The sequence below is a fragment of the Myotis myotis genome, unplaced genomic scaffold (assembly GCF_014108235.1).
Source record: "Myotis myotis isolate mMyoMyo1 unplaced genomic scaffold, mMyoMyo1.p scaffold_m19_p_3, whole genome shotgun sequence".
NCBI classification, from domain to species: Eukaryota; Metazoa; Chordata; class Mammalia; order Chiroptera; family Vespertilionidae; genus Myotis; species Myotis myotis.
Genome location: NW_023416335.1, coordinates 19,509,517 through 19,533,201, shown reverse-complemented (window position 1 = coordinate 19,533,201; position 23,685 = coordinate 19,509,517). Strand labels below are relative to the sequence as shown.

General features: G+C 38.1%; 1 protein-coding gene across 6 annotated transcripts in view; it reads right to left on the bottom strand.

Annotated features, from left to right (window-relative positions):
* Positions 1-487: 487 nt before the first annotated feature.
* UNC5D (unc-5 netrin receptor D) overlaps positions 488-23,685 on the bottom strand; it is a 515,658-nt gene continuing 492,460 nt past the window's right edge. For all 6 annotated transcript variants that reach the window (XM_036301089.1, XM_036301091.1, XM_036301090.1 and 3 more), the window contains 2 exons: positions 19,439-19,617; positions 488-6,638 (listed from right to left, as the gene is read on the bottom strand). In XM_036301089.1, the coding sequence (XP_036156982.1) occupies positions 6,434-6,638; positions 19,439-19,617 (384 nt within the window). In that variant the 3' untranslated portion in view covers positions 488-6,433. The remainder of the gene's footprint in view (positions 6,639-19,438; positions 19,618-23,685) is intronic.

Here is a 23,685-nt window from a genome sequence, read left to right as displayed (position 1 = left end):
CTCTGACCAGCACTTCGTAGTTATTGAATTCTTGGGTGCTTCCAGCATTTAAAAACCATTTCAAACAGATTGAATCAGTGAAGATGTACCTGAAATGTACTTATTTTCTTAATATTTTCCCATGGAGAGGCAGAACATTTTCTCTGCAGTCTGTAGAAATAACCCACACATTTTGAGGAATAAGGTGAATGGTTATCTCAGTAATGGTATGGCTAGGATTATCTCGGAGTCCACAAAACTATATTCTAAGAAAGTTGTGAATGTGGGTGTTGTGGTGAGGTGGGCATGTAAAATGATAATTTCATCTTTGCTTCCATAGCCTCATAGGCTCTCCTTCTTGAGGCCAGAAGGAGAAATTAGGTCCAATATATTAACAGGTATTTGGAAGTTGTCCTTGATGTGAAGGGCATTCCAGCTCCTGCCCAGATGTGGCAGGAGGTACATAGAGAGGGGTCCTCATTGGTATTTCAGAGTTCTACTCATGGAGTATCCTAAAATGTCAATAAAAGACTCTTTATTCATAAATAACTGGTAAGCAGGAATTTACGTCTGTACATTTATCTTGAAAAGTCTGTAACCATCCAGTTTTTTGTTTTTTTTGCAAACTCTACATAAAACATCCAAACCGTCCATTTTGTTCAATACAATATAACACAGCTGTTTGGCATTACCAAATATATATGTATATATATTTATAGATATGTACATGTGCTGAAAAAGAAGCCAGTGCAGCCTTTTCTAAGAAGTCCATCCAAGTATTTACTGTACAACATTCAGAATTTACATTGATAATACAAGGCACAAAAAGTGTGGTATGAAGCCAAGGCCATGCTTTATTCAAACTCTCTCCTCTGGCTTGCTCACTCCTTCAGCCTCATGTTAAATTAAGTATTCAGTTTGTTGTTTTGTTTGCTTGTTTTTGTTGGCGTTGAACACGTCAAATAAAAGTTGAGAGTGGTATGGGGTTGAGGTATGAATCACTTGAAAGACACCCTCCCCCTCCCCGCCCATGCACCTTCCCCAAATAAACAGAACAAAATAAAATGTTTTGAAATTCTCCCATACAGAAATTGAGATAAATAATTAGTCATATTTTTTTTTTGAGTTTTGGTTAAAAGAATATGCCAATTTTTCTCTAATTGCTTATATTTAGGATGTTTCTGGGTCAACACTTACTGGATTGCATGTACCAATTAGAATCAATTATGAAGAATGGGACTTTTTAAGTCAGTCTTTATTCTAATTTAGAAAAGATGATTGTTTTCCTGACCAGAAAGTTTCCACAGACTGAATTTTATCCACTTTATTGCAGAGAAGTTTTGAATGGAAACGACTGACATAATCTAGGATGGGCCTTGGAGAGAGTTTCAGATTGAGATGAGACTTAGATGAAGCCCCTGGCAAGGGCTGATCTCCCTTCAGCATCATCAGACCTCCCTAATGGAGGGATATTAGAATTCTTAGGCCTATTTTTTATTGTAATGTCTGTAACTCAGTATTGGGGCCCTAAAGCATGACATTGTGCTTACAAACTCCCTCAAATATCATCTTTCCTTATCATGATTCAATATAGAATCACAGTTAAATCTCTACCTACTATATCAAATATTACGAGAATTGTATCATTTGTCTAATTTTGGAATTTGTATATGTCTGAAATAGTGAAATACATTTTGGGCTTAGCATAATTTGAGGCAAAAGGACATTTTCATTAGAATCATGCCTTTTGTAAGAGTATTTAACATACATTTCCATTCATGCAAAGAATTACATTATCAAATTTAGTAACATATTTTATAATTCAGGGCTATAACTTTTTTTGGGGGGGGGGGGGGAGAAAGAAAAAAAGACATATACCCCTGACAAACTCAGTATTAGGGGTGGGAGAGGACATTTTTAAACTCAGGCCTAAATATGAAGCTTACTGCCTATTTTAATCTTTGGGTTCAGATGAAGGGTGGGCTCTAAGACATGAAGTTTAATGTTATTGTCTTAGGCCCACCTCATGAGGACATTCCAAATCCATGATCTTCACAGCAAAAGGAAAAAAGCAAAGTAGCTGCTTCAAAAACCACAATTATTCTACTTGAGTTAAATTTCCTACTTCAGATCACAGTACTACACACTAGTGACTAATGGCCAGGTCTGATTTCCATCCCCTTTTGCTTTTTGAAAACGACAGCATACAAATTGCCATTTTGGTTTTTGTGAACAACCCTGGAGTGGGGATGTGAGGAGTCCATGGTAGACACTGGCTCTCCTAGAACTGCTTTTGCAAAAAACACCACATGCTGTCAATACAGCCAAACAGCTTTATAACTGCAGCTTTTGAAAGAGTTTGGAAAGTAAAAACACAGAATATGCAACACGTCTAAAATCAGCAACATTTTCACTTTGTGACATTTGACAAAATACATTTTTGCGTGTAGTTCAGGAAAATTCTATGCAGACAAAACAGTGGAAACTGCGGAAACAGTGGTCATTCAGCTTTTGGCTAAAGCATCAATTTTCAAATACAGAGCTATGGCCACTAACACCCAAGTGCTAATAAAATTTTGTCACTATCTGTCCGACACATTTTGCTCTCCCATTTGCTATGGATGTGGACTCTGGTCCAGTCGATGGGAGTTACTAAGGATTCAGAACTTTGCAATGTTTCATGAGGAAAATGAATGAAAATTGCCACACAGTGGGTGGGCCAGAGAAGCACATCTCTCAGCTCCTTCATGGTTCCTGTGACCTTCACAGATCTGGAACAAAGACTTCTGAGAGAATGTCACCTTCAACACATCTGTTAACTATATTATTAAACACCTTTACAAAGGGACTAAGAAATTCAAGAGAAAAATGGCAAAAAAGAAAGACAAAAGCACATCAAAAGATTTTATGACATTTTGAAATTCACAAGTGGATTTGCCAGAAGTTTGGCAAGTGGAGAATACTATCCAAGACCAATTATGCCATTATAACATTCTACCTTTGCTTATCAAATCTTGATGTTGAGAATGTCTTTTAGGGAAAGTAGTTGCAATAAATCTAGAACTTTCAATCCAAAAAGAACCCTGTTTTAATCACTTAACTTAATATCCCCTCTCAAAGTCAACTGAAAAAACAAAAACAAAAACAAAACCCCACAATAAAACAGAGGGACATGGCAAAGGATAACATTGCAGTTGAAGATAAAAAAAATAAAAAATAGAGAAAAGTTCCCCTCTTTAAAGAGAACTGTGTCAATTCCTATTCATGTCTTACAAAAAGGCCAATAAAATTTTTGTGAGAGTGCATCTGAGTTTTATGAGACTTTCTGCATCGGTAAATGAAGTTTGCATTTAAATCCATAGAGTAAGCTTCCTTCTTTTGGCTTAAAGGATTTTAGTGTAAACTACAAACACTGCACAAGCAATGTTGTAAAAATTGTAAATTAACTTGATGGTGCTGCAGTCTGGTGAAGCCGTGAAGTGTACCATTTTGGTGGCATGACTTTAAGTCAAGTTTAAAGCATGATTATTAGACATAAATACCTTTGAGGACAAAAAGACTTGGCATTAAGTAGGCTATTTTGTAAAAACTTTAAGTAGCCTACCAAGTATTAAAGGGCACTTTTAATTTCTTGATTCATTTCGCATTAGGACAGTAACACTTCTAAAGTAAGGGCTTGGAATGACAAATCTCTTTCAAGAGGGAAATTTGTATTGACAGGCAAATATTCAAGGGTTTGGGTCACAGTGAGTACCCACAGTTTGTCAGTTTAGTCCACCTGTTCTGCAATTCTATGCTCCCTGCCACACCCACCCACACACTTTGGTTTGTAAATCTCACAAGCCTGGATTCTTTTTGGAATTCTGTTGCAAAATAGGATTCAAACAATCCTGACATGAAATGGTCACAGAATTTCATGCATCTCTGTAGAAGTTGTATGTGGGATCCTAGCAGAATTAAGAGAAATGTAAGGAGGGAACAAAATGGGCTGAAATATGGATTTGAATCTTGGGCTGATATCAGAGGTGAATCATTGTAAATTGCTTCAATTGTTACTCAATATGATATGATGGTGAAGTGCATTTATAAAACCCAAATAAAAATAAAAAGTCCATGAAGGAAATTCCAAACACTCAGGGGTAGATAACAACCTCTAAAAATAAACTAGATAGATTCTAGAGAAAACATTAAACTTTTTCATCTGTTTTTTAAAGTATAAGAAATTTATCAAAAATCTAAAAAGGATCTGTGTGGATTCACAGAATAGATAAAACAATTATGAGGCCCATTAGAGGGAAGAGGAAATAAGGGTAGGATGGTTTAAAACAAAAATCCTCCAAGAGGGAAACTAACATAATCTTTATAACGTGTCTTCTAATTATTCAACAGTTAATGCAGGTTCTTTCTGCATATCACCCAGGCCAGTTAATCTCAAGTTCACTTTGGGTGATTGACCATATACTTCCACTTCTTTCTCTTTCAGAAATTATATCAGGGATGTCAAATGATGTATATGTTCATGCTTTCTCTCTGTTGTTCCCTAGAAGGAATAAACACTAGCAAAATGATGTTTCTGTGATCTCGATATGGCATTTTGAAAATATGCTTGATAGTTCTAAGAGGATTTGTTTGTTCTATGTAATATGCCTTTGGTTCCTGAGAAAAGCAAGATGCTTTTGAATTTCACGTAGCAGAGGCTTCTATCAGATATAGGGAACCATACCCTATATACCACATATTAGTTAAAGAAATGGCCAACACCTTCAGGGGTTCTCCAGCCCCTTACCCATGGTATCATAAATTCATCCTATCTTTAGGTCTTTTCCCTTAGGTGGAAATTCACCACATTTTTTTTTTTTATAAAACATGGGCTCTACAAAAACATTGTTAAAAAAATTGCTCATATCCCCAGTGCCAGGTACTCCCCACCTCCCCCATTTCCTGACTATTTTTATTTTATTCCTATGTAGCCAACCTCTAGGTAACTGATCAGCCTTGTGGTTAACCTAGGGCCTTGGTTGTGGACAGCTAATTAACACATCCACCAGAAGATGAGCAGGAGCAGAGCGTTTCAGCTTTAGTCTACCCTGACATCTTGTCAAAAACGGTTAAATAGGATCAAAGATGGAGTAAAGTGTGACGATGAGGGTCATGAATTACCTGTGGATTTCAATTTTCTACGGTATCATTGCCTCTTACTTAAAACATAAAGCAGCATGTTAATGGTGCCATAGAGAAAGCATCCTCGGTGAGGTCAAGTTATCAGAGCTTGAAAGCTCCCCGAACAATGCATATGGTTTCTAGGACATTGTGGTAGAGGTCTATTTACTCAGATATCATTTAGAGCAAAGGCTATCTGCTAATTTCCCAAGAGGCAAAAGGAGGGGGAATTATAGCCCTATGGAGAGATGTGGTGATAACATAGTCCCAAAAGGCTAGAAAATGTCAAGAACTGGATTGGAAAGTACAGTAAAACCCCCTTATTCCTGTAGAATAACAATGTTGGGGATGTGGATAAACACCTGCACCCTCAAATTACAGCTTATTTGAGGACTGTGGCATCTGCAGTTCATGTTTCCTTGGGTCTAATTTAACCTCTCTTGTCTCTAAATCCATGTAATAAGCTGTGTACTACTAACATTCTGCAATTTGAATGGCTTAGCTGAGAATAGAGATAGTCCTCTTTGTTGAGTTAGGAAAAGGAAATTTCTACATTGAAAAGTCTATGCTCCTTGAAACCCCTCCTCTACTATAATGGGTAAGGAAGGGAAATGTGGGTAGATTTGAAGAAAATGAAGGTGGGGTAAACTGCCAAAACTCATTTGTGGTCTATCTTACCTCTCTAGATCTTGTTTCTATTTAGTGGCTAGGATAGATAAGTGGTTGGTTGGTGCTGGTGTGATGTACTCAGGTTCTAAATTCTAAATGCCCTCCTTGATGTTTTTCGAGTCATACAAATGAGTTGGTAACCCTGTTTCACTTCTGAAAGCAAGTTTTAGTAAGATTGCCAACATCACAGATTCCAGGTAATGGAAATATCTTGATAATCTGGTACCAGAATCAACTGGTCCTTTGGGGCACATCATTAAAAACCTGTTTCAAAACATGCACTTATTCTCTGCCTTTATTGTAGCTCATCTTTTACCAATTACTTCAGTCTAGTTATGCCTTCACTTTTATCCTTTACCATCTTAAGTCTGAGAAGTTCATCAAGTGTTAACCCAAGTATGGATTCAGAGGACAGCGGAGCCCTCTTTTGTTTAAGAGAGCTTGTACTTTTCCCTACTAATATATTTTACCTATATTAAATTCAGTTTCTTCAACCAGAGATTCTCACTGGTTATAAATGAAGGCTGAATTCCCCAAATACCACTGGCAGAAAGCTGCCTCCTTCTTCCATTTAAAGCATGTGTCCCGAAGCTGACCGTCACTCTGTCTCTTGAGAGGAAGTGGACTAGAGTCCATTTTGCCTGCTGTAGTTGAAGTCGGCTTCATCAAGCTGGGATTCCGTAATGTTTGAGAGTTTCGTGTGTGTCCTCCCAATCTCTTCAAGGGCACAGGCCAGGGAGTCAAGGTCACCATCATGCTGATGCCGAGCTTCCCACAGGTTCAAAATGACAGCAGATGGGCTACTTTGTGTAGCAAAATAAGATAAATTCCTAGACAGAGAGAGAGTTAAATAAAAAGAATAACAGAACAAAAATGAAAATAGAAATAAAGGAACCAATAAAAACCACTATAAGAAAATTAAAAAGGAATTATAATGGATATTATTATAATAGAAGTACAAAGCTCTTGAGGCAGGTGAGGGGGAAGTCTAGTTTGTATCCCAACACCAAACTGAAATTGTACTTTAGAATGTTACCAATGGCCTTCTTATCCTCCAATTCTTTACTTAGTCCTCATCTTCCTTGAGTTCTCTCTGTGTGTATTTCCCCCTTGAAAGTGTCAATTTAATTAGCTTATGTGATGCTGTAACTTATTCCTATATTTTCAAAATGGCTGGTCCCTCTTTATCTCTCCCTTGGTAAACATATGGGCTGCTGAATTTTTAATCTTTGATTTCCTCTTCCCCTCCTCAGTAGGCTCATGTACTAACTGGACAGTGTCTAGATCAGCACCTCCAGTCTTATAGGTTATGAAACATCTAAATGGCCTTGAAATCACTCCAATTAGATCTCTCCTCATCATCAGAAATATATATCTATCTATAGCTATCTATATCTATATCTATATCTATCTATCATCTATATTTATCTATATCATCTATCTATCTATCTATCTATCTATCTATCTATCTATCTATCTACCTACCTACCTACCTACCTACCTATCTATCTATACTTAATTTCCATGCCTCCTATCTCAGTAATTACAACTATCATTCCAGTTTCTCACACTAAGGCATTTATTTTTGAGTCTTTCCTTTATGTTGTTTTGTTTGTTTCTTTTTGACATACTCATCAGTTTCACCCTTCTCCATATATAGTACTTATATTTAATTTGTGCTCTATCATTGTATAGCTTGAATCACAACAAAAGCTTGATATCTCTTTATGCCTCCAAACTCTAATATATCCTGCATTCTATTTCTTCCATTATCGAGTATCTACTCCACTTATGTTCAGTGTATTCCTTAGTCTGCCCTCAACCTAGCTCCAGCAACATGTATAAATTTTTACTCAGTATTCTTTTGTCCTTTCAGCCTTTAAGGCTGACTTCAGTAATACTTGGCTTCTTGCTTTCATTCAATGTAGTTTGTTCACTAGAAATGCCCACTTTCTCTCTTTACCTCTGTTTATCAGATCCTACACTCCTATAATCTGTTTCAATTTTCATTCCTCTTTGCTCAAAGTGATTTATTTTTCCTCTGTACTCTTTCTATGCTTGTGCTTAAATTTTCTTGTGAATAAAATGGTTAATATATTTTCTGTATATGAGCTTGGCCTTTCCAGTGTGAATACAGACAACTTAAGGGGAAGGATCATAGGTAGTTAATTTTCTGATTCTGCAACAGCACTTATCATAATACTGTGACAGGCATTTATTCAATATCCATAAATTGAGTAATTGATTGGCATGAGCTTTTTTTTTTTTTTTCAGATGATGGGATCTTCAGTGAAAAAAATAACCTTTTTTTGATAATAACACTGCTATCATAAAGACTGAGGCAACACAAAGTATTAAAGGTCACAGTTTTTCATAGGTACTTTTTACAACAGGAATAGAAATGTCACCTCTGGTAAAATTCTGATGAGTTGAAAAGAATTTCTAGAATCAACCAAGAATTGCCTATATTGAGGTTGGCACTACTTTTTATCATCACATTCAGCATATAATCACAGAGTAAGTAGACTCATACAGTGAAGAACGCTTGGAAGAGAAGACAAGCTTTTTAAGGGCACATTACCGTTCACAAGCAATACATGGTACTTTTGAGTGAATAAAGTGCTATTTTATCAAAGGGGTTAAGGGACTGTTTGATTGCCAAATACTGTAAATATCAGGATACTATATATACTTATTACTACTTCTGAATCTTTAATTGAGAAAGGGAGAAGGCCAGCTTAAAATGTTCTCTAGTGTCTTTTTCTACTTATCTTTCCTTCTCCACCTCTACCCCCCCATCTCAAGGGCCCTAGAATTAACTATTGTTATTTATTTTTTACATTAAAAAAAGAAATGCCAAAGCAACCTTAACCTCATTTGGGTGTGGACAGCTAGTTTCTCTTATTTAAAAACATTGTTTTGAATATTGTCACTTCTTCCTGGTCATGTGGACTGTTTGTGGGAAAAGTTATATAATCAGGTCTAGTAATAAATTGACATACCCCAATCAACATTTAGGCAGCATGTACAAATTAGAGGAATAGCTGAGAAAGAGGCAAACCGAGAGAGTAGGTCTGAGTTGACTCTGCATGGGCTGTGTAACCATCTTTTTCCGTGTAATTTATGAGCGTGATGACCATAGGACATACACTTATTGCTGGTATGGGTAAACAATTCTTTATCCTCTCCATTGTCATTTCAAAAACAAAAACAACAATGCTAGCAAACACGGCCATAGAAGTACAGATTAGTCATTTTCTTGAGGGTTTATATTTTGTATTTGCTTTTTACCAATAATGGACTATAGTCCTAAGGGAGTGACTTTTGGAATTCCTATGACTCCAGTAACCCCAGTTATACTTTTTTTTACTGCAAGGGTTCAGAAATATTTCTGTAAAGGGCAAGATAAATATTTTTGACTGAAGAGGTCTCATGCCTCTTCAGTAACTCAACTCTGCATGGTAGTATGAAAGCAACCATAGATAATACATAAGTGAATAAGCATGGCTGTGTTCTAATAAAACTTTATTTAGAGAACTCAAATGTGACTGTCATATAGCTTTCCCATATTACACAATAATACTTTCTTTGACCCCCCCCCCCCCAACCATTTTAAAACATGTGAAACCTATTCTAGCTTCTGGGCTATAGACAGCAGATGGTGGACCCCACACTGTACTAAAACCAACCTAGGTTTCCAGAGGTAGTCGCTATCTGAAGGAAGATTAGACTAAACTTTTTTGGTGCTGCATTTGGAAAGAAGCACCTAGAGGGCCAACACTGCGGAATCCCAGAGCTACATGTTCTGCCTCAAGTACTCTGTCCACTCTTTCCTCAGTAACTGCTCCAGATCTTTGACATTTCAAGACTAGCGAGGAAGACCGGGGCTTAAGAACACAATAAGAAGCTTTAGGAGAGGCACACAGAATATGTTTGAGAGATTGTAATGAATCTTTGTCCTAACAACATTTTAAAAAATTCATAAATCCGTGGGGGTGAGAGGGAAGGTGTTATAAATACACCTGCCTAGATGGAGGGGAGCAGAGTGGAGAATGACTCCTGTCAGCCACTTGATTCTGAAAAGTCTTGCAAAAGTCCTGATATGTAGAAAAGGCACCCAGGGCTAAAGGAAGCTACATGATCAAAAAGGACAGAAATATAACTCTCATTTGGCACAGGTTTCTGAACATATTGGAGCAATGAAATGTGCTCCCCAAAGCACGTTTCAGATTTATTCTCTGAATTTATATAAGGATGCTTGCTCAGCACAACATACACAAATCTCACATTCCACTTAATTTTTAGTAGATACATATAGGAGCATATAAGCCTTATTAAAAATGATTTAATTAGCTTTGCGATAAACAGACATCCTATTAAACTACATTTACCTCTCTATGCCAGAATAATTAATATATAGAAAACCCTAAAATCCCAATGCAATAGGCTATTCCTCAGACATCTGAATCATTTTACTGCTTGCTTATGTGCAAATGCACTATGGCTTTTTGAAAATTAGTATACCATATATTCATCTGGTCATCTTCATACCACCCTTTTAAAATTATGCTGACCCAAATCTATGTGATCCATTTCGCTTCCTAATTATACTGGTGCATTTGGACACCAGCAAATAAATGCACACACAATGCAGAGAGCATTGTTAATACTAGAAAAGAGAATTCATAGCAATAGTTAATTTAAAAAATTCCCTGAATATCTTTGTTTGTTTTTTTGAAATGAAATAACTTTTAGCAAAAACAGTAGTCCTGGAATTCAGCTTGAATGCCTTTAAGTAAAACTTATTTTTTTCTTTGAAAAATGTTTAAAGAAGTAAATGCTTGTTCTCATCTTAGATGCTTCAAATTGTTCTGTTGTATGCACTGAACTTTGGGGAACATTTTATCATAGCATTTTCAAATTCTGACTGAGGTAATTTAAAAAATAAGATTTTATTTTTTGGTGATGTCCTAAAGCTGCTGTATGCTATAAGATTATCTACTCTGTAAATTTTAGGAATTTTCCTTAGAACATTCTGTGTCCTCAGTTCTATTCATTTGTCCTAAGCCCTGTGGACTCAGTGACTTTATCTTTTCCCTTGGAACCCTCCCTGGAAAAATACAGATATACTGTAAAAAACACATGCTAAGATAGCTTTAACAGATGTATCCACCTAAGTTCACTGAATAGTAATAGTTTATTAAGTTTAATTTTCTTTTCTAGCCTATGTGTTTTCTATTCACTTGAGTTCCTGGGGTTTGTTTTATTGCCATGATTGATTTCATCTGTCTGAGACTCCCCCACCCCCCACCCCTGAACCCCAGTTAAAATCCCATACTTAATATGGAAACCAGGGGAGAATTAGGAACATAAATCTTGGCCTTAAAAACTTCACTAGCTAGACACAGGCCAACTTGTGTACGGGGGTCACAAACTGAATTTTTATATAGAATCTAAAAATCATGGAAATTAGGTTAGATTAATCATGGAAATTAGGTTAGATTTTAGGATTTTTGGAAATATTTACCGCTACTTCTGTTTTGTTCTTTGGGTGCAAACAGGAGGAGAGGCTTGGAGGAACTATGAAACATAGTATGTTAGGTCTTTATATACTACTGTAACAGGACTGGTTTTGTGAAAAGGAAAGGCACTAGGTGTTCATTCACTGTGAATTTAGAGATACCAGCCTTTCTTTAGGCCTTGAAAGCTGTGATTCAAATGCAGGTGTCTTGGGAAATGGTAACTCTACATCCTCAATCAGTTAATAGAGGTCAGATAACAGCAATGGAGGAAGGCACAGGTCTGAAGCTCTGAAGAGCTACCCAGGGCACATTACACTTATAGCTGGACTTTTGCTCCAATTCCAGATAACAAAGCTTTTATTTTAGCTACTCAGAACCATATCACCAGGGGGCCAATATACCTGTTCACAAGCTGTGAGCTATTCTTGTGACTAAGTGAGAATGGTTTTCCTACTAAAATATAGAAAGGGACCACATTTGAGTTGTAGCATCCCATCCTTAGCATCAAAGATACCTCACAACTGGTACATGCCATAATTTCATTCAGAATTTAAGATCTCACTCCACCCTTTCAAGTAGAAGGGAGCACTTGCACCTGTAACATGAGGGCAGCAAATTTGTTTATATTCTACAAACCACTGCCATGTATATTAAGACAACTATTTTTAATATTAAAAGGTATATTTAAAAACATAATTTTTTGAGTAGGCTGGCAGTATAAAAAGTGAAAACTAAGCTTAGCTGCCTATAATCAATTGGGAAACATCATTAAAAGAATAATGCATGATCCTATTGTATAGTACCAAATAGGGAATTGAGACATAGTCATAATGAAAAAAAAATCTTAATATCCCTGCTATCATCCTAATTGTCTCGTTTAATGAAAGCCTCTCTTATGTGACCAAAACCAATCCTCCGTCTGGTTGTTTAAATGCAAATAGAAAAGAAAAACACATTTATTGAGTACGGTAGTAACTGGACATGCCATAAGCGCGTGATCCATTCATCAAGCTTTCATGTACAAACCTCACCTCACTGGGCATTCAACAGACAGCAAAGCAGCTTTCAGGGTAAAGCCAGTCGGTTACATCACCAAAATGTAACCTGTGCCCGTTGCCCTCTAGTGCCTTCAGTGGAAGGAAAGCTGGGATGGAGCACCCAAAGGAAAGGACACGGGCCGTTAAAAACATGCTGAGTTCCATACTATTTGCCCTAAAAGTGCTGCCTTAATTCTTTGAGGCCAACACATTTGGCAATATACTTTCCCTCCTCCTTTTTCCTTTTGCCTAGTCGATTGTCTGGTTCGGAAAGGGGATGGCAAGGGTGCTTCCTTCTTTGGAAGATGTGTTAAGAGCCGTGGAGCTTCCAGGACAGCCTGTGAGTTGTCAGATGAGAATAAAGCCAATTGTGGTCCCTGTTTTCAGCTTTCTAGTTTCATTTCTGACAGTTCAAGTCCATGTTAATTTCTCCTATGTGGAAATGAAGGGCACTGAAACCTATCAAATCTGATCTCTACTTTGCTTTGAATTGGGGTATACCATGGACAAAGAGGTCTCATTTAAATTATTTTCCCACTTCAATAACCTCAAAACATTTTCAAACATCCTGAGGGTGATGCAGAATGACCGCTATTTGTTCCAAAAGGAAAGACCACTGTGCTAATCCTGAATGAGGGAAGGGCTGAATGTCTATACTTCTCCCTTTGCAAAATACTGTGTGCTTGATAAAGCCTCATGAATAATTGGGGGAGAAAGTTAATCACTTAAAGGATACTGTAATAAACTAGGTATAATCCTTCCTATAATCTCATTTTCTCAAATTATGAAAACATCCAATTCAGACACCCTGACATTGTCTGGTTTTTGAGTCCTGCTTATGACAGCATTATGCATGGGGGTTATTTAGACTCTAAAGGGGACTTGGTATGTCCATCTTTTCTGAAAACTAAATTATCTTAAAGGAGGAAAGCTTATTCCCTCAGAGATCAGGAAAAATTCACCCCTTGCCTAGAAGGTACGGGAGGATGACTTTGGTTCTCCTGGAGGAACATAAAGAGCTACTTGCCCATATTGCCTTAAGGACGGACACCTGCCACGTACAAACCGTATACAGCTTGTTCATGGCTAAACTTGTCTCAGGGCTGTCATTTTCAGCTTCATGTTAGTGGGGAGTTTCATGAGTCATTGACTGTGGTGGAATGAAGCCCAAGCACCATAACTTTACTGTGTTGGATCCCGCTGGCTTCACTGTAAGGGATCTTTAAATTTCAGACCCTGCGTAAGTCCACTGGGCCAGAACCTGAAAATCTGATTTGAACTTCATCAGATTTTACCTCCAAGGACCTCCAAAATGCTATCCCCCAATATATTAATTCCCCTTAAAAGAGTCATGAAGATTGTTTTTTAGAAATGGCAGCGGCACATCCATTTCTACATATAAGCATTAGAGTATATTTTCTAGCCTCGAGATTTTAGAACTGAGAAAGCTTAGTTTGGTGTAATCATTATAAATCCCGAAACACAGGAATGGAAACATCCAGTCTCAGTGGCCACTGGAGTGACCCTGCACAGTGGTCTTCCTGTCTTTTCTCATCATCTTCTCTTTTCTCCTCCCTCCTTCCTTCTCCTATAAGAAAGCTGAAGCTGGCACTGTTCACTTCTAGTGAATTCTCAACAGTTATTTGGAGACAGATTAATAAGCTGCCTTGTGACCTTCCTCTATCCTCTCCCACTGCCCTCTGGCCATTTCACCATTCCTGTGTGTCCAATTAAGAGGGTGGACAGAAAGAATGAAAAGGTATGACCTTAGGGTGAGAAGAGTCTGCTTGTCATTAGAGGTCCTGTTAAAAGATTTGGTGGAAAAACAAGTTATTATAGTACTGTGTGTATCAGCTGTGAGGTTTGAAGTATTTCATTTGTTTATGATTTCTTCACCATCACCCATGAACACTAGCATCTGAAATACACTTGAACTATTTCAACCAGTTGGCCAATAAGAAATCTGTCTCTTTGGAAGTGCTTATACGTTTTCAAATAAGTATACTATTATTTTCTTTAAAAGTATTAATAAGATGTAATTTATCTGCTATTTTCTATTTTGGAATTCTTTCTTCCATTTTGGCTGCTTCCTCTCTATTCATCCTCCCATATCTCATGCACTTTATCCAGCACCTGTTCCCATAGCAACTTGGTCAAGCTGGCTATGTTTTCAGAAGGGTATCTGGACTATGAAAATCATGAGATCTTAAAAAAGAATTATCTAATGGTTTCAGGTACTATCTATGACCTGAGAGAAAAGACAGGAATTCTCCACAACACAAGCCATGTAACTTGCTTTCTTTTGAGACCAACTTTCAACATCCTTTGATGCTTGTCATAACTATTCTATTTATTAGGAGGCAAGTGTTTAAGGTCAAGTTTACTATCCAATGAAAAAGTTCATGTCATTCATTTAAGAAAAGTTTATTGAATTACCCCTAATATATGTTTAACTGTAATAAAGTAAAGTATAAAATTACAAAGTGATGCGAAGGTTTAGAGATGGAGAATACTTAAGAGTTGAAGCAGCTTCCGTTATTATTTAATTTGCCTAGTCCTCAGCAATGCTGCCCACCATCAACTCCTGTGCAATCAGTTCTTCAGATCTCAGCCCTATCCCTCTGTCCACCACATGTGGCCAAGGACAATGAAACCAAGAATAATTGCAGCTGAATTTATAGAATAAATGTGCAATCTCAGCTTTGATATGCAGCAAGTATGGACTCTGAGTAATAGTCAGAGTTTGCTCACAGAATCAATTACTGCAACTGTTACTTATGACATTATTTGCTAGTCTGGGAGCTTGTTTAGCACGATCCATATGCCAGGCGAGTTGCAAGGCCACCTGTGTTGCTGCCTTATAGCACAGCACTGGCATTTCTTGCATTCTCATCGATTGCTCTACTAAGCCTTTAACTTCATATTCCATCTCTTTTCTCTCCAATCAGATCTAAGTAGAAACTTGTTTGGCAAAAAGGCAGATTATTATCAGTGACATTTGCATTTACCAAAAAAGAGGGTAAGAACATTTTCACAGGCAAGTAAATAAAAGCAAATGATTCCCTCTACTTCCTTTGCAAACTCTTTCTTCATGTTTTGAGGGCTGTTGCTTTACTACCTTTTTAACACTTTTGGAAATTAAGAAGGAAAGAGTCAGGTAAATGTATTGTCACAAAATCAAGGTCGGTGAATTCTCTGCATAGAAAGATGGACCATGTGATTATCTTTCTCTTGTGATGCCACAGTTGATGAAATCTCAAGCTGCAGAGAGCTTTCTTACCCAAATATATGGGCATACTGACAATGTTAGATTTCTGGGTTTTACACACATTGATCAGTTCTGTACTAAATCATTTATAAACATGAGAGCGAGACCAGTGATTTGGGATTACACAATAGAAAGTTGTGACAAATTACATAGGAAAATCCCCTTCATCTCTGTCATGTGTTTCTTCCCATGTAGAAGAAGATCTATTTTTGGTATACTAGTGAAAACATAAAAGGCATCCGACAGTTTCTGCAAAATGAGAATGAGCTAACGTGATGCAAGGTGATTTTCATCAGGCTTTCTCCTGTTCTTCTCTGAATGCCTTGGTGGCCATCTCGGCTGGAAACACAGCAGCCCGCAGAAGACCCTACCCTGTGCTCCCCTCCTAAGAGGGTGGGATGCAGAATCTGACTGAAGCAATAAGATACTATGGAAGTTTTACCGAGTAAGGACAGGCTCATTTAAATGAGGGGCCAGCAAATTATGTACTATAGGCCAGATAGGGGTCCTTGCCTGTTTTTAATACAGTTTGTTGGCACATATTCATGCCTATGCTCTGTTGATTCACACTACAGGAGCAGAGCTGAATAGTTGCGGAGTAGTGGCAACAGACCCCTATGGTCTAAACCAGTGGTCGCCAACCTTTCAGATCTCATGGACCACCAGTGGTACATGGACCACTGTTTGGTGACTGCTGGTCTAAACTATATACTGTATGGCATTCCTTCCCAACAGAGGAATCTTGTAAAAGTTTGCTGACCCCTAGTTTACATCATTCTTACTTAATAATTAGATTACTTTTGGAGAGTTAAGTTAGATAATACAGAGGAGGGCAAGAAATGCCATTCACTGATGTTGAATATGTTAACTAAATGAGATTTAAAGGTAGAAGTAGATTACATATATACATATATTCATGTTATTTCAATTTGCTATTAATTATGAAAATGTTAAAGGGAGTAACTAGCATTTTTTGAAAATCGACATTTTCTAGGGACCATGTTAGAAATTTTTTAAAAAGTAGGTCATATGTATTTCTTAGGTCTAGAAGTTTAGACTTTCCTGGAGAAGGGAATCTTCTAAAATAAAAGCAAGCCCACAAACAGACACATCAAGTGCTCACATTTCTTGACCTTGGACCCTGGAGGGGGCAGTCTGCTCCTGTGTAGCCCTTTATTGTTCATTAGAGCCCAGAGACAAAAAGATGTAAACCTTAGTCTCCCAGTTTGAGATGCATTTTCCCTGCCGTGCAAGGTCAGAAACTAATGTCTTTAGAGGCAGTCACTGTAGTTCTTATATATACTGTAAATGGAGAATAAAATGGAACAAGGCAGGAACATGCACACGCTCATTCAGCAAATTAATGACAGCATCCATGGCACCTCTGAAGAGTCTGTGGTAATTACTTCTTATAAATGATGAATTAAAAAACATAAATTATTCCCTGGCTGGCATGTCTCAGTGGTTGAGTGTCTACTTATGAAATAGGAGGTCAGGGTTTGATTCCCAGTCAGGGCACATGCCCGGGTTTCAGGCTCGATCCCTGGTGTGGGGCATGCAGGAGACAACTGATCAATGATTCTCTCATCATTGATGTTTTTATTTCTCTCTACCTCTCCATCTCTGAAATCAGTAAAAATATATTAAAAATAATTCATAAACTTTTATAGCCAGGTGGATTGAACAAGGAGGGCCCTGCAGATCTTTTGAGTCCCTGCCCAACGTTATTTTAAACCAAAATCTGTTTTCTGAATTAGTTTTTCATTCTTATCACCTTGCTGGTCAGAAAGCAAAATTGCCATAGTGTTTATCTTGTAAATGAGACATCTTATCCTGTTTCAGAGTTGCTGGGAAATACTCAAGTTAAGATTTTTTTCCTGTCCTCTGACTCTTTTATTTTTTCACTTTCAATATATGTCCTTTCAAGAATGGATCTGTTCCGGGAGCCGGTCCATGCTTGCTGTTTCAAGGGACCTGGCATATATGGCATACTGTTCTTAATATGTTTGCTCACCTTCTTGGCACTATGTGTTTTAACCAAGGTCTCTGAGAAAGGTTGTTTCCCCAGGTAGGGATTTTCCCCTGAAGTTAGGGAGGGAATAAAACCTCTTAACTAAGTGCCAGGCGGGTAATTAATCACTTTAACTATGAACAATCATGCTTAAGCTACATAATCTTTACTCCCTGGATTGGAGATAAGAAACGCCCTAACCTTTGGAATAGAGATTGATAGGATTGGAATCAACTGGTATAAATACAGATGTAACAAGACAGAACTTAGAAGACAGAACTTAGAAGACAGAACCTACACAGAAACTAGAGACAGAAGAACTTCTCTGGAGAAAACATGGCAAAAGATCCTGGACAGAAACTGGCAACAGAACCTAGAGACAGAACCTAGCGAGAGAACCTGGCTGAAGAACCTAGAGACAGAACCTGGCTACAGAACCTGGATAGAACATGGCAAGAGAACCTGACTAGAACCTGGTGACTGAACCTGGCTGGAGAACCTGGACAGAACCTGGCTGGAGAACCTAGTGAGGGAACATGGACACAGAACCTGGCTGGAGATCCTAACCAGAACTTCGCTGGAGATCCTGAACAGAACTTTGCTGGAGATCCTAACCAGAACTTGGCTAGAGATCCTGGCTAGGCTGCTGATCAACTGAACACTGTCTCCGAGTCTTTCCCTCTTCGCCAACTCCATCCACACCTTTGGGGACCCCTAGACCTGCTGGGGCAGGACCCCAGCAGATCTGTTCTTTTTGGACCTGCTGTCTCTGTAAATTCCATTTTCTCTTGCCGCCATGCCTTCTCCTGACTTTCCTCTGTGAGCCTGACTACTTTCTAGTGGGGTCCTTACTCTTGCATTCTGGATCCCTTTTGGAATAGGGAACAGCACTCTGTTCTTTGTTGGCAGACATCTACCTCACTTTCAGAGAAGAAAGAGTCAGGTAGCATGTCTGTGAAAGTAAAGAACAAAAAATGGAAATGACAGAGCAAGCCAAACAGTAGGAAACTAAGGCTTTGCCTCAAAAAAAAAAGTAGTCCCATAGAAAAGGGAACTAAAATGGTTCTGGCAAAACTACTTGCTCTCTTTTCTATTCATTCTGGAGCATGCAAGGTGGGTTCAGGAGAGAGGAGATATTATTTGTCAATGCCTGCCCCTGCTAGTTATCCATCAAGGGCAGCTAAAACCTGCCTGCCCATCACTAGTGCTCTGGTGGCATCACCCTGCTTTTTCTTATCTACTCTCAACTCAACAACAACGTTAGCTCAATAACGAGCAGTGTTGGTTTAAGCAGCAGATGCATTCACGGTGCCTGAGCAAACTTTTGCTTGTCTAATGCCCTCTGCCTACAAACCTGAGAGTTGCCATCCTCATACTTCCTTTTTTTGTATGGAGGCACCTACCTCTGTGGGCTGAGCTTGTCTCCATTAAGGGTGAAGTATGCCTAAGGTTACCTGTTGGTAGGGAGGAGGTTTGAGAAACTTGTTTCTTTATGTATCTCTGTCTCAAGACTGTGCTGTGTTCCCTCACGAGCACCAACGTGACATAGTCTAACTCTCCCATTTGTGTGGCTCAATTAGCAAGCCTGGGGATGGGAGCACAGCCAAAGTAGGGCTTTTTTATTATGTCCCCAAAGGCAGAGTGGGGTGGCACTTACTTAGCTGGACCTCACATGAAACATGGCCAGAGGAATCAAAGAACTCAGCCTGGTAAGCACAAGGGTACACCCAACCCACTTCATTCTTCAAAGCTCTTCGAGTAAAATACTCTTTCGGAAGTTGCCCCCAATTACCTGTTGATGCTGTTTTTCTGTGCTAACATCTGCCAGTCCTTGCCTTTGGCATTGGGGGTGTCAAATGTAGCACAGATCCGCTGTCTGATGGAGTAGGGGATTTTGAAGGCTCTGGGGCCAGTCTGTGCAGGGAAAGTGCTGTCCTCTTGTGCAAAGAAAGTGATGGTTTCTCTTTCACTCTGAAACCAGACAAGGAAGGCATGATTAGATCCAACTAGAAGCAAACGTGATCAACACTTCTATTTTTTAAGAAAATCTGTGTTAACACATACACAAAATGCTTGCCTATTGTGATGAACTCTAAAATAGACTGACAAGTTCCCCTCTCTACTAAAGTAGTAAATAACTCCTCAGTAGCCTAGTGAATCATATGCTGGAGATTTATAGCAGTCTTTCCCACTCAGGAGAGTCACAATGATCAGCTTCCTGATGATATATCAGGTGAGAGCAGAATCAGACTTTTATGGTTTTTGTTTGTTTTGTTTTGGGGGAGAGATCTAGAATCACTAGGATGAAACTACCAAATGGCAGATTTCAGTTCAGCACAAGGAATGACGATCTGAGAGTCAGGACTGACCAAAGATGATGGCTGGGAAGCCACTTGTCAGAAAAGCTACAAAGGGAAACTGATTGTGTGTTGATCATCTTAAAGTTTATGTTTTCCCCATTTCTAAAGTTGTGTGATTCTATAGAAAAAAATTGTGGTCTTGTTTTAGAATTAAATTGCTTTGGTAGAATATGATACAGCCATGAGTCAGTGATGAAACCTTGACTAGTCTGTGGAGTGGTACAGGCTGGAAGGCTCTGCCTGCTATCTGCACCTGCCCTTGCTTCTGATTTAGAGTTGTTCAGTGAGGATTTGTTATTTCAGTACATCATAGCAATTGGGTCATCATAGCCAACATGAAATCACACAGAAATGGGCCACATTGGAGTGGATGCTGATAACTTTATGTAGACTAACAGGATTTTAAGGCCTGAAAAGTATTTGATTGTATAACTCCCATGATTATTATGTTACAAGACGTATTTCCTGACTTAAGGCAGGACAATGTGCTTAGAAAATATGGTAGAAACTAGGGTTAGAGGAAGAAAAGGAATTCTATGCCAGAAAACATGGTAGTTATTATAAAAGAGTACCCAAATGTATTAACACATGAAAAGGTGGCTTGCCAATGAAGCTGAAAACATTGAAAGTATCCATGCCATAGGAGTGCAGTAGACAGAGAAATGGCTTCTGGAAGCCCTCCTGGTATCTAGGAATTGACCAAGTCACCAAGCTCTATCTTCACTGTTGTTAGAAGAAAGACCACCTTGATACTTAAAGTCTTCAGAAAAAATGAATAGAGTGGTATAGTTTGAAGGTGAATGAAATATTATGAGATTAACTCTAAAAAGAAGTATTTTCCTATTTACTAACACTTTACTAAGTGTGCCCCATTTCTCTTATAAATTTTCCAAATTTAAATATTTTCCATGCATAAGGATGACACTTTATGTAACATTTATGATGCATTCTAAAAGACATCTGGGCCAAGTAATAAGAATCCTGTAGATACACCACATTTTTTGATTGTTTAAATTAAATATTCAGAGGAACAGTAGATTTTAATGCTCTGCACATCTGAGATAAGCAGCTGCTACCTGGTTAGCTTGGGAGTTGTAAATCAATGAGAAATACCAAGTATTCTGTCTTTTTGTAACAGACAAATCATCCCCAACTTCCACACTTCTGGAAGAAAGGTAAGAAAAATTGCTTTAATAAGGGAAAATTATAACATGTAAGATTCCCAATTAAAGTTGTTTCTACCAAAAAATAGATTTTTCAATAATATGATATTAATAAGGAATGATGAAATAAGTTACTTGATGATTCTTCCCTTCTCTTCCATATTAGTATAATTTTTAGATCAGTGATACTGTTGCTTTATAGAGTGTAAATTGGTGGTAATTGTTAATTTAGTTGGGTTAAATTTAAGAAGAACCAACCTGTTTGTAAAGATTGACACAATAATAGCTACTCTAAAGAACAAAAAGATATATTATCTTGATTACTGAAATAATTTTTAAGTGTGAGAGGATATGAATGATTGTATTTATCTTGTAGATAAGCGGCATGGAGGAATATGATGGATGTGAGGCAGAACATGAAACAAATACTTTTAATGAGAATAATAACTGCATTTAGATATTTAAAATCAATATTATTTTATATACATAATTATATATCTGTGTGTATGTTTCTTTTACCTCTCATGGTCCCATTGTTAAATTCATGAAATAGCAACACTAAGATAATCCATTAAAGTAAGGTAGGAATTGGGAGCCCTAAGGGACTTTGGGAGGAGGGGAGATATTAAAAATGTATTTCAAAGAAATCTTTAAAAATCTTCAAAAGTTGTAGTTTCTTATTATTATAATTTTATTAATCAATACAATCCTATTACTAACTTATTAAAAACCTAGTGGCCATGAAATATAATGCAATTTAATAATTGCTCTATTATTCTTGATTCACTAATTGATACAGATCTGGTCTGGAATTTATTTTGCTTTCTCCCCATCTAATCTCAATTTTTCAGCAGTTATGTATCTTCACTTTTCCTTGAACCATCTACCACAAAAAACGAGATATTTTTAAGGAGAAAAGGATGGTTTTTATTCATCAAATATATCACCAGATGTATGCTTTTCCAAGGAGTGAGACAGTCCTAAGTTTGGAAGGACCTTGAGTGATCATTCAATCAAGACAGCTCTTGGCAGGAAGATCTGTATATAAGAAATATATTCTATTCTTCTAGATCTATAGAATAAATACTTACTCTAGCCCATCTCATTAGTAGTTACATCTCATCCTTCTACAATATTAAGAACATCGCAATGTTCATATATTTTTATACTCAGGGACAAATTGCTGGTGCTGTGATGTTTGTCACTAGTTCCTAAGCCCCCAAAGAGGAGGCTTTTATTATGGACAAGGCCCATAGTTAGGACTGATAAATTAGGCCTCCTTGACTGAAATCCTGAAGTAGCATGGTATGGAAATCCACCCAGTTTTTGGTCTTGAAGTCAGATAGCTCAGTAGGTGACTCTGGTTATTCTATGACCTTGAGCAAGAAGTTTGACCTCTGAGACTGTGATAGCATGTATGATTGTTATAGTATAACTAGAGGCCCGATGCATGAAAATTCATGCACTGGAGGGGGTTTCTCAGCCCGGCCTGCCCCCCTCACAGTCCGGGAGCCCTCGGGGGCAGAAGGTCACCTGGCGATCAGGGGAAGGCGACGCCACATCACACCTCTGCTGCTTCCACTGCCAGCAGCACAAGCCTCAGCTGGCCCTGGTTACCTGAGCCTCAGGCAGCCCTGGGCGGCCGGGCAGCTGCCATCCAAGGCTTGCCTGTGCTTTGGGTTGGCCCTGGGTGGCTGGGGGGCTGAGGGGACTGGGGTACTCTGGAGGCAGGTGCCCCGGCGAGGCTGAGGGGACTGGATGCCACGATCTTGTGGCTGTGAACATCATCATCTTTGAGGTTTGGGGCAGTCAATTAGCATATTCCCTCCTTATTGGCTGTGGGCGCCACCATATTTGAGGGCGGGCAGTCAGTTAGCATATTTCCTCTTTATTAGATAGGATAGTAATCCATGGAGTTGTAAAGGTTGTACATGAAGGCACATAAAATGGTTCTTGAAATATAGTGGCTTTCCAGAAAGTTATCAATTTTCTTCTGACATAAGAAATTATAACAAACTAAATTTGCCTAAGAATTACAGTTTATTCCAAAGAGATGGAGATATACTGGGCCAAGTTCCAGCAGGAACAAAAAACTTGAAGCAATTAATAAAACGATCCTTACAGGATCAAAAGGATTCATAAAGCTTCTAAAATGCAGTAGCTTACAAATTGGATGACTGTCGTCAACATTGAATATCTAAGTATTATTCTCGTACTTGCCTTCTTTTATCAAGAGATACTATGATATTACTTCTTCAAGGCATTTCAAAGTGATTGTAAACTTCATGAAGCATTAAAAAAGCGACTGGAGAGTAAAGGATAAGATTATGTTTATTAGCTCATTTTCCTTTCATGCACTTCAAGAATTTATTTAAGCAAGGAGCAAAGGTACCAGGATGTATCAACTCTATCACATTCCTTATACATAAATATCCTATAATAACAGAATTTGATCCATAATATTTGAGTGCCTTAAAAAGTAAAAATCTTGCTGAAACCGGTTTGGCTCAGTGGAT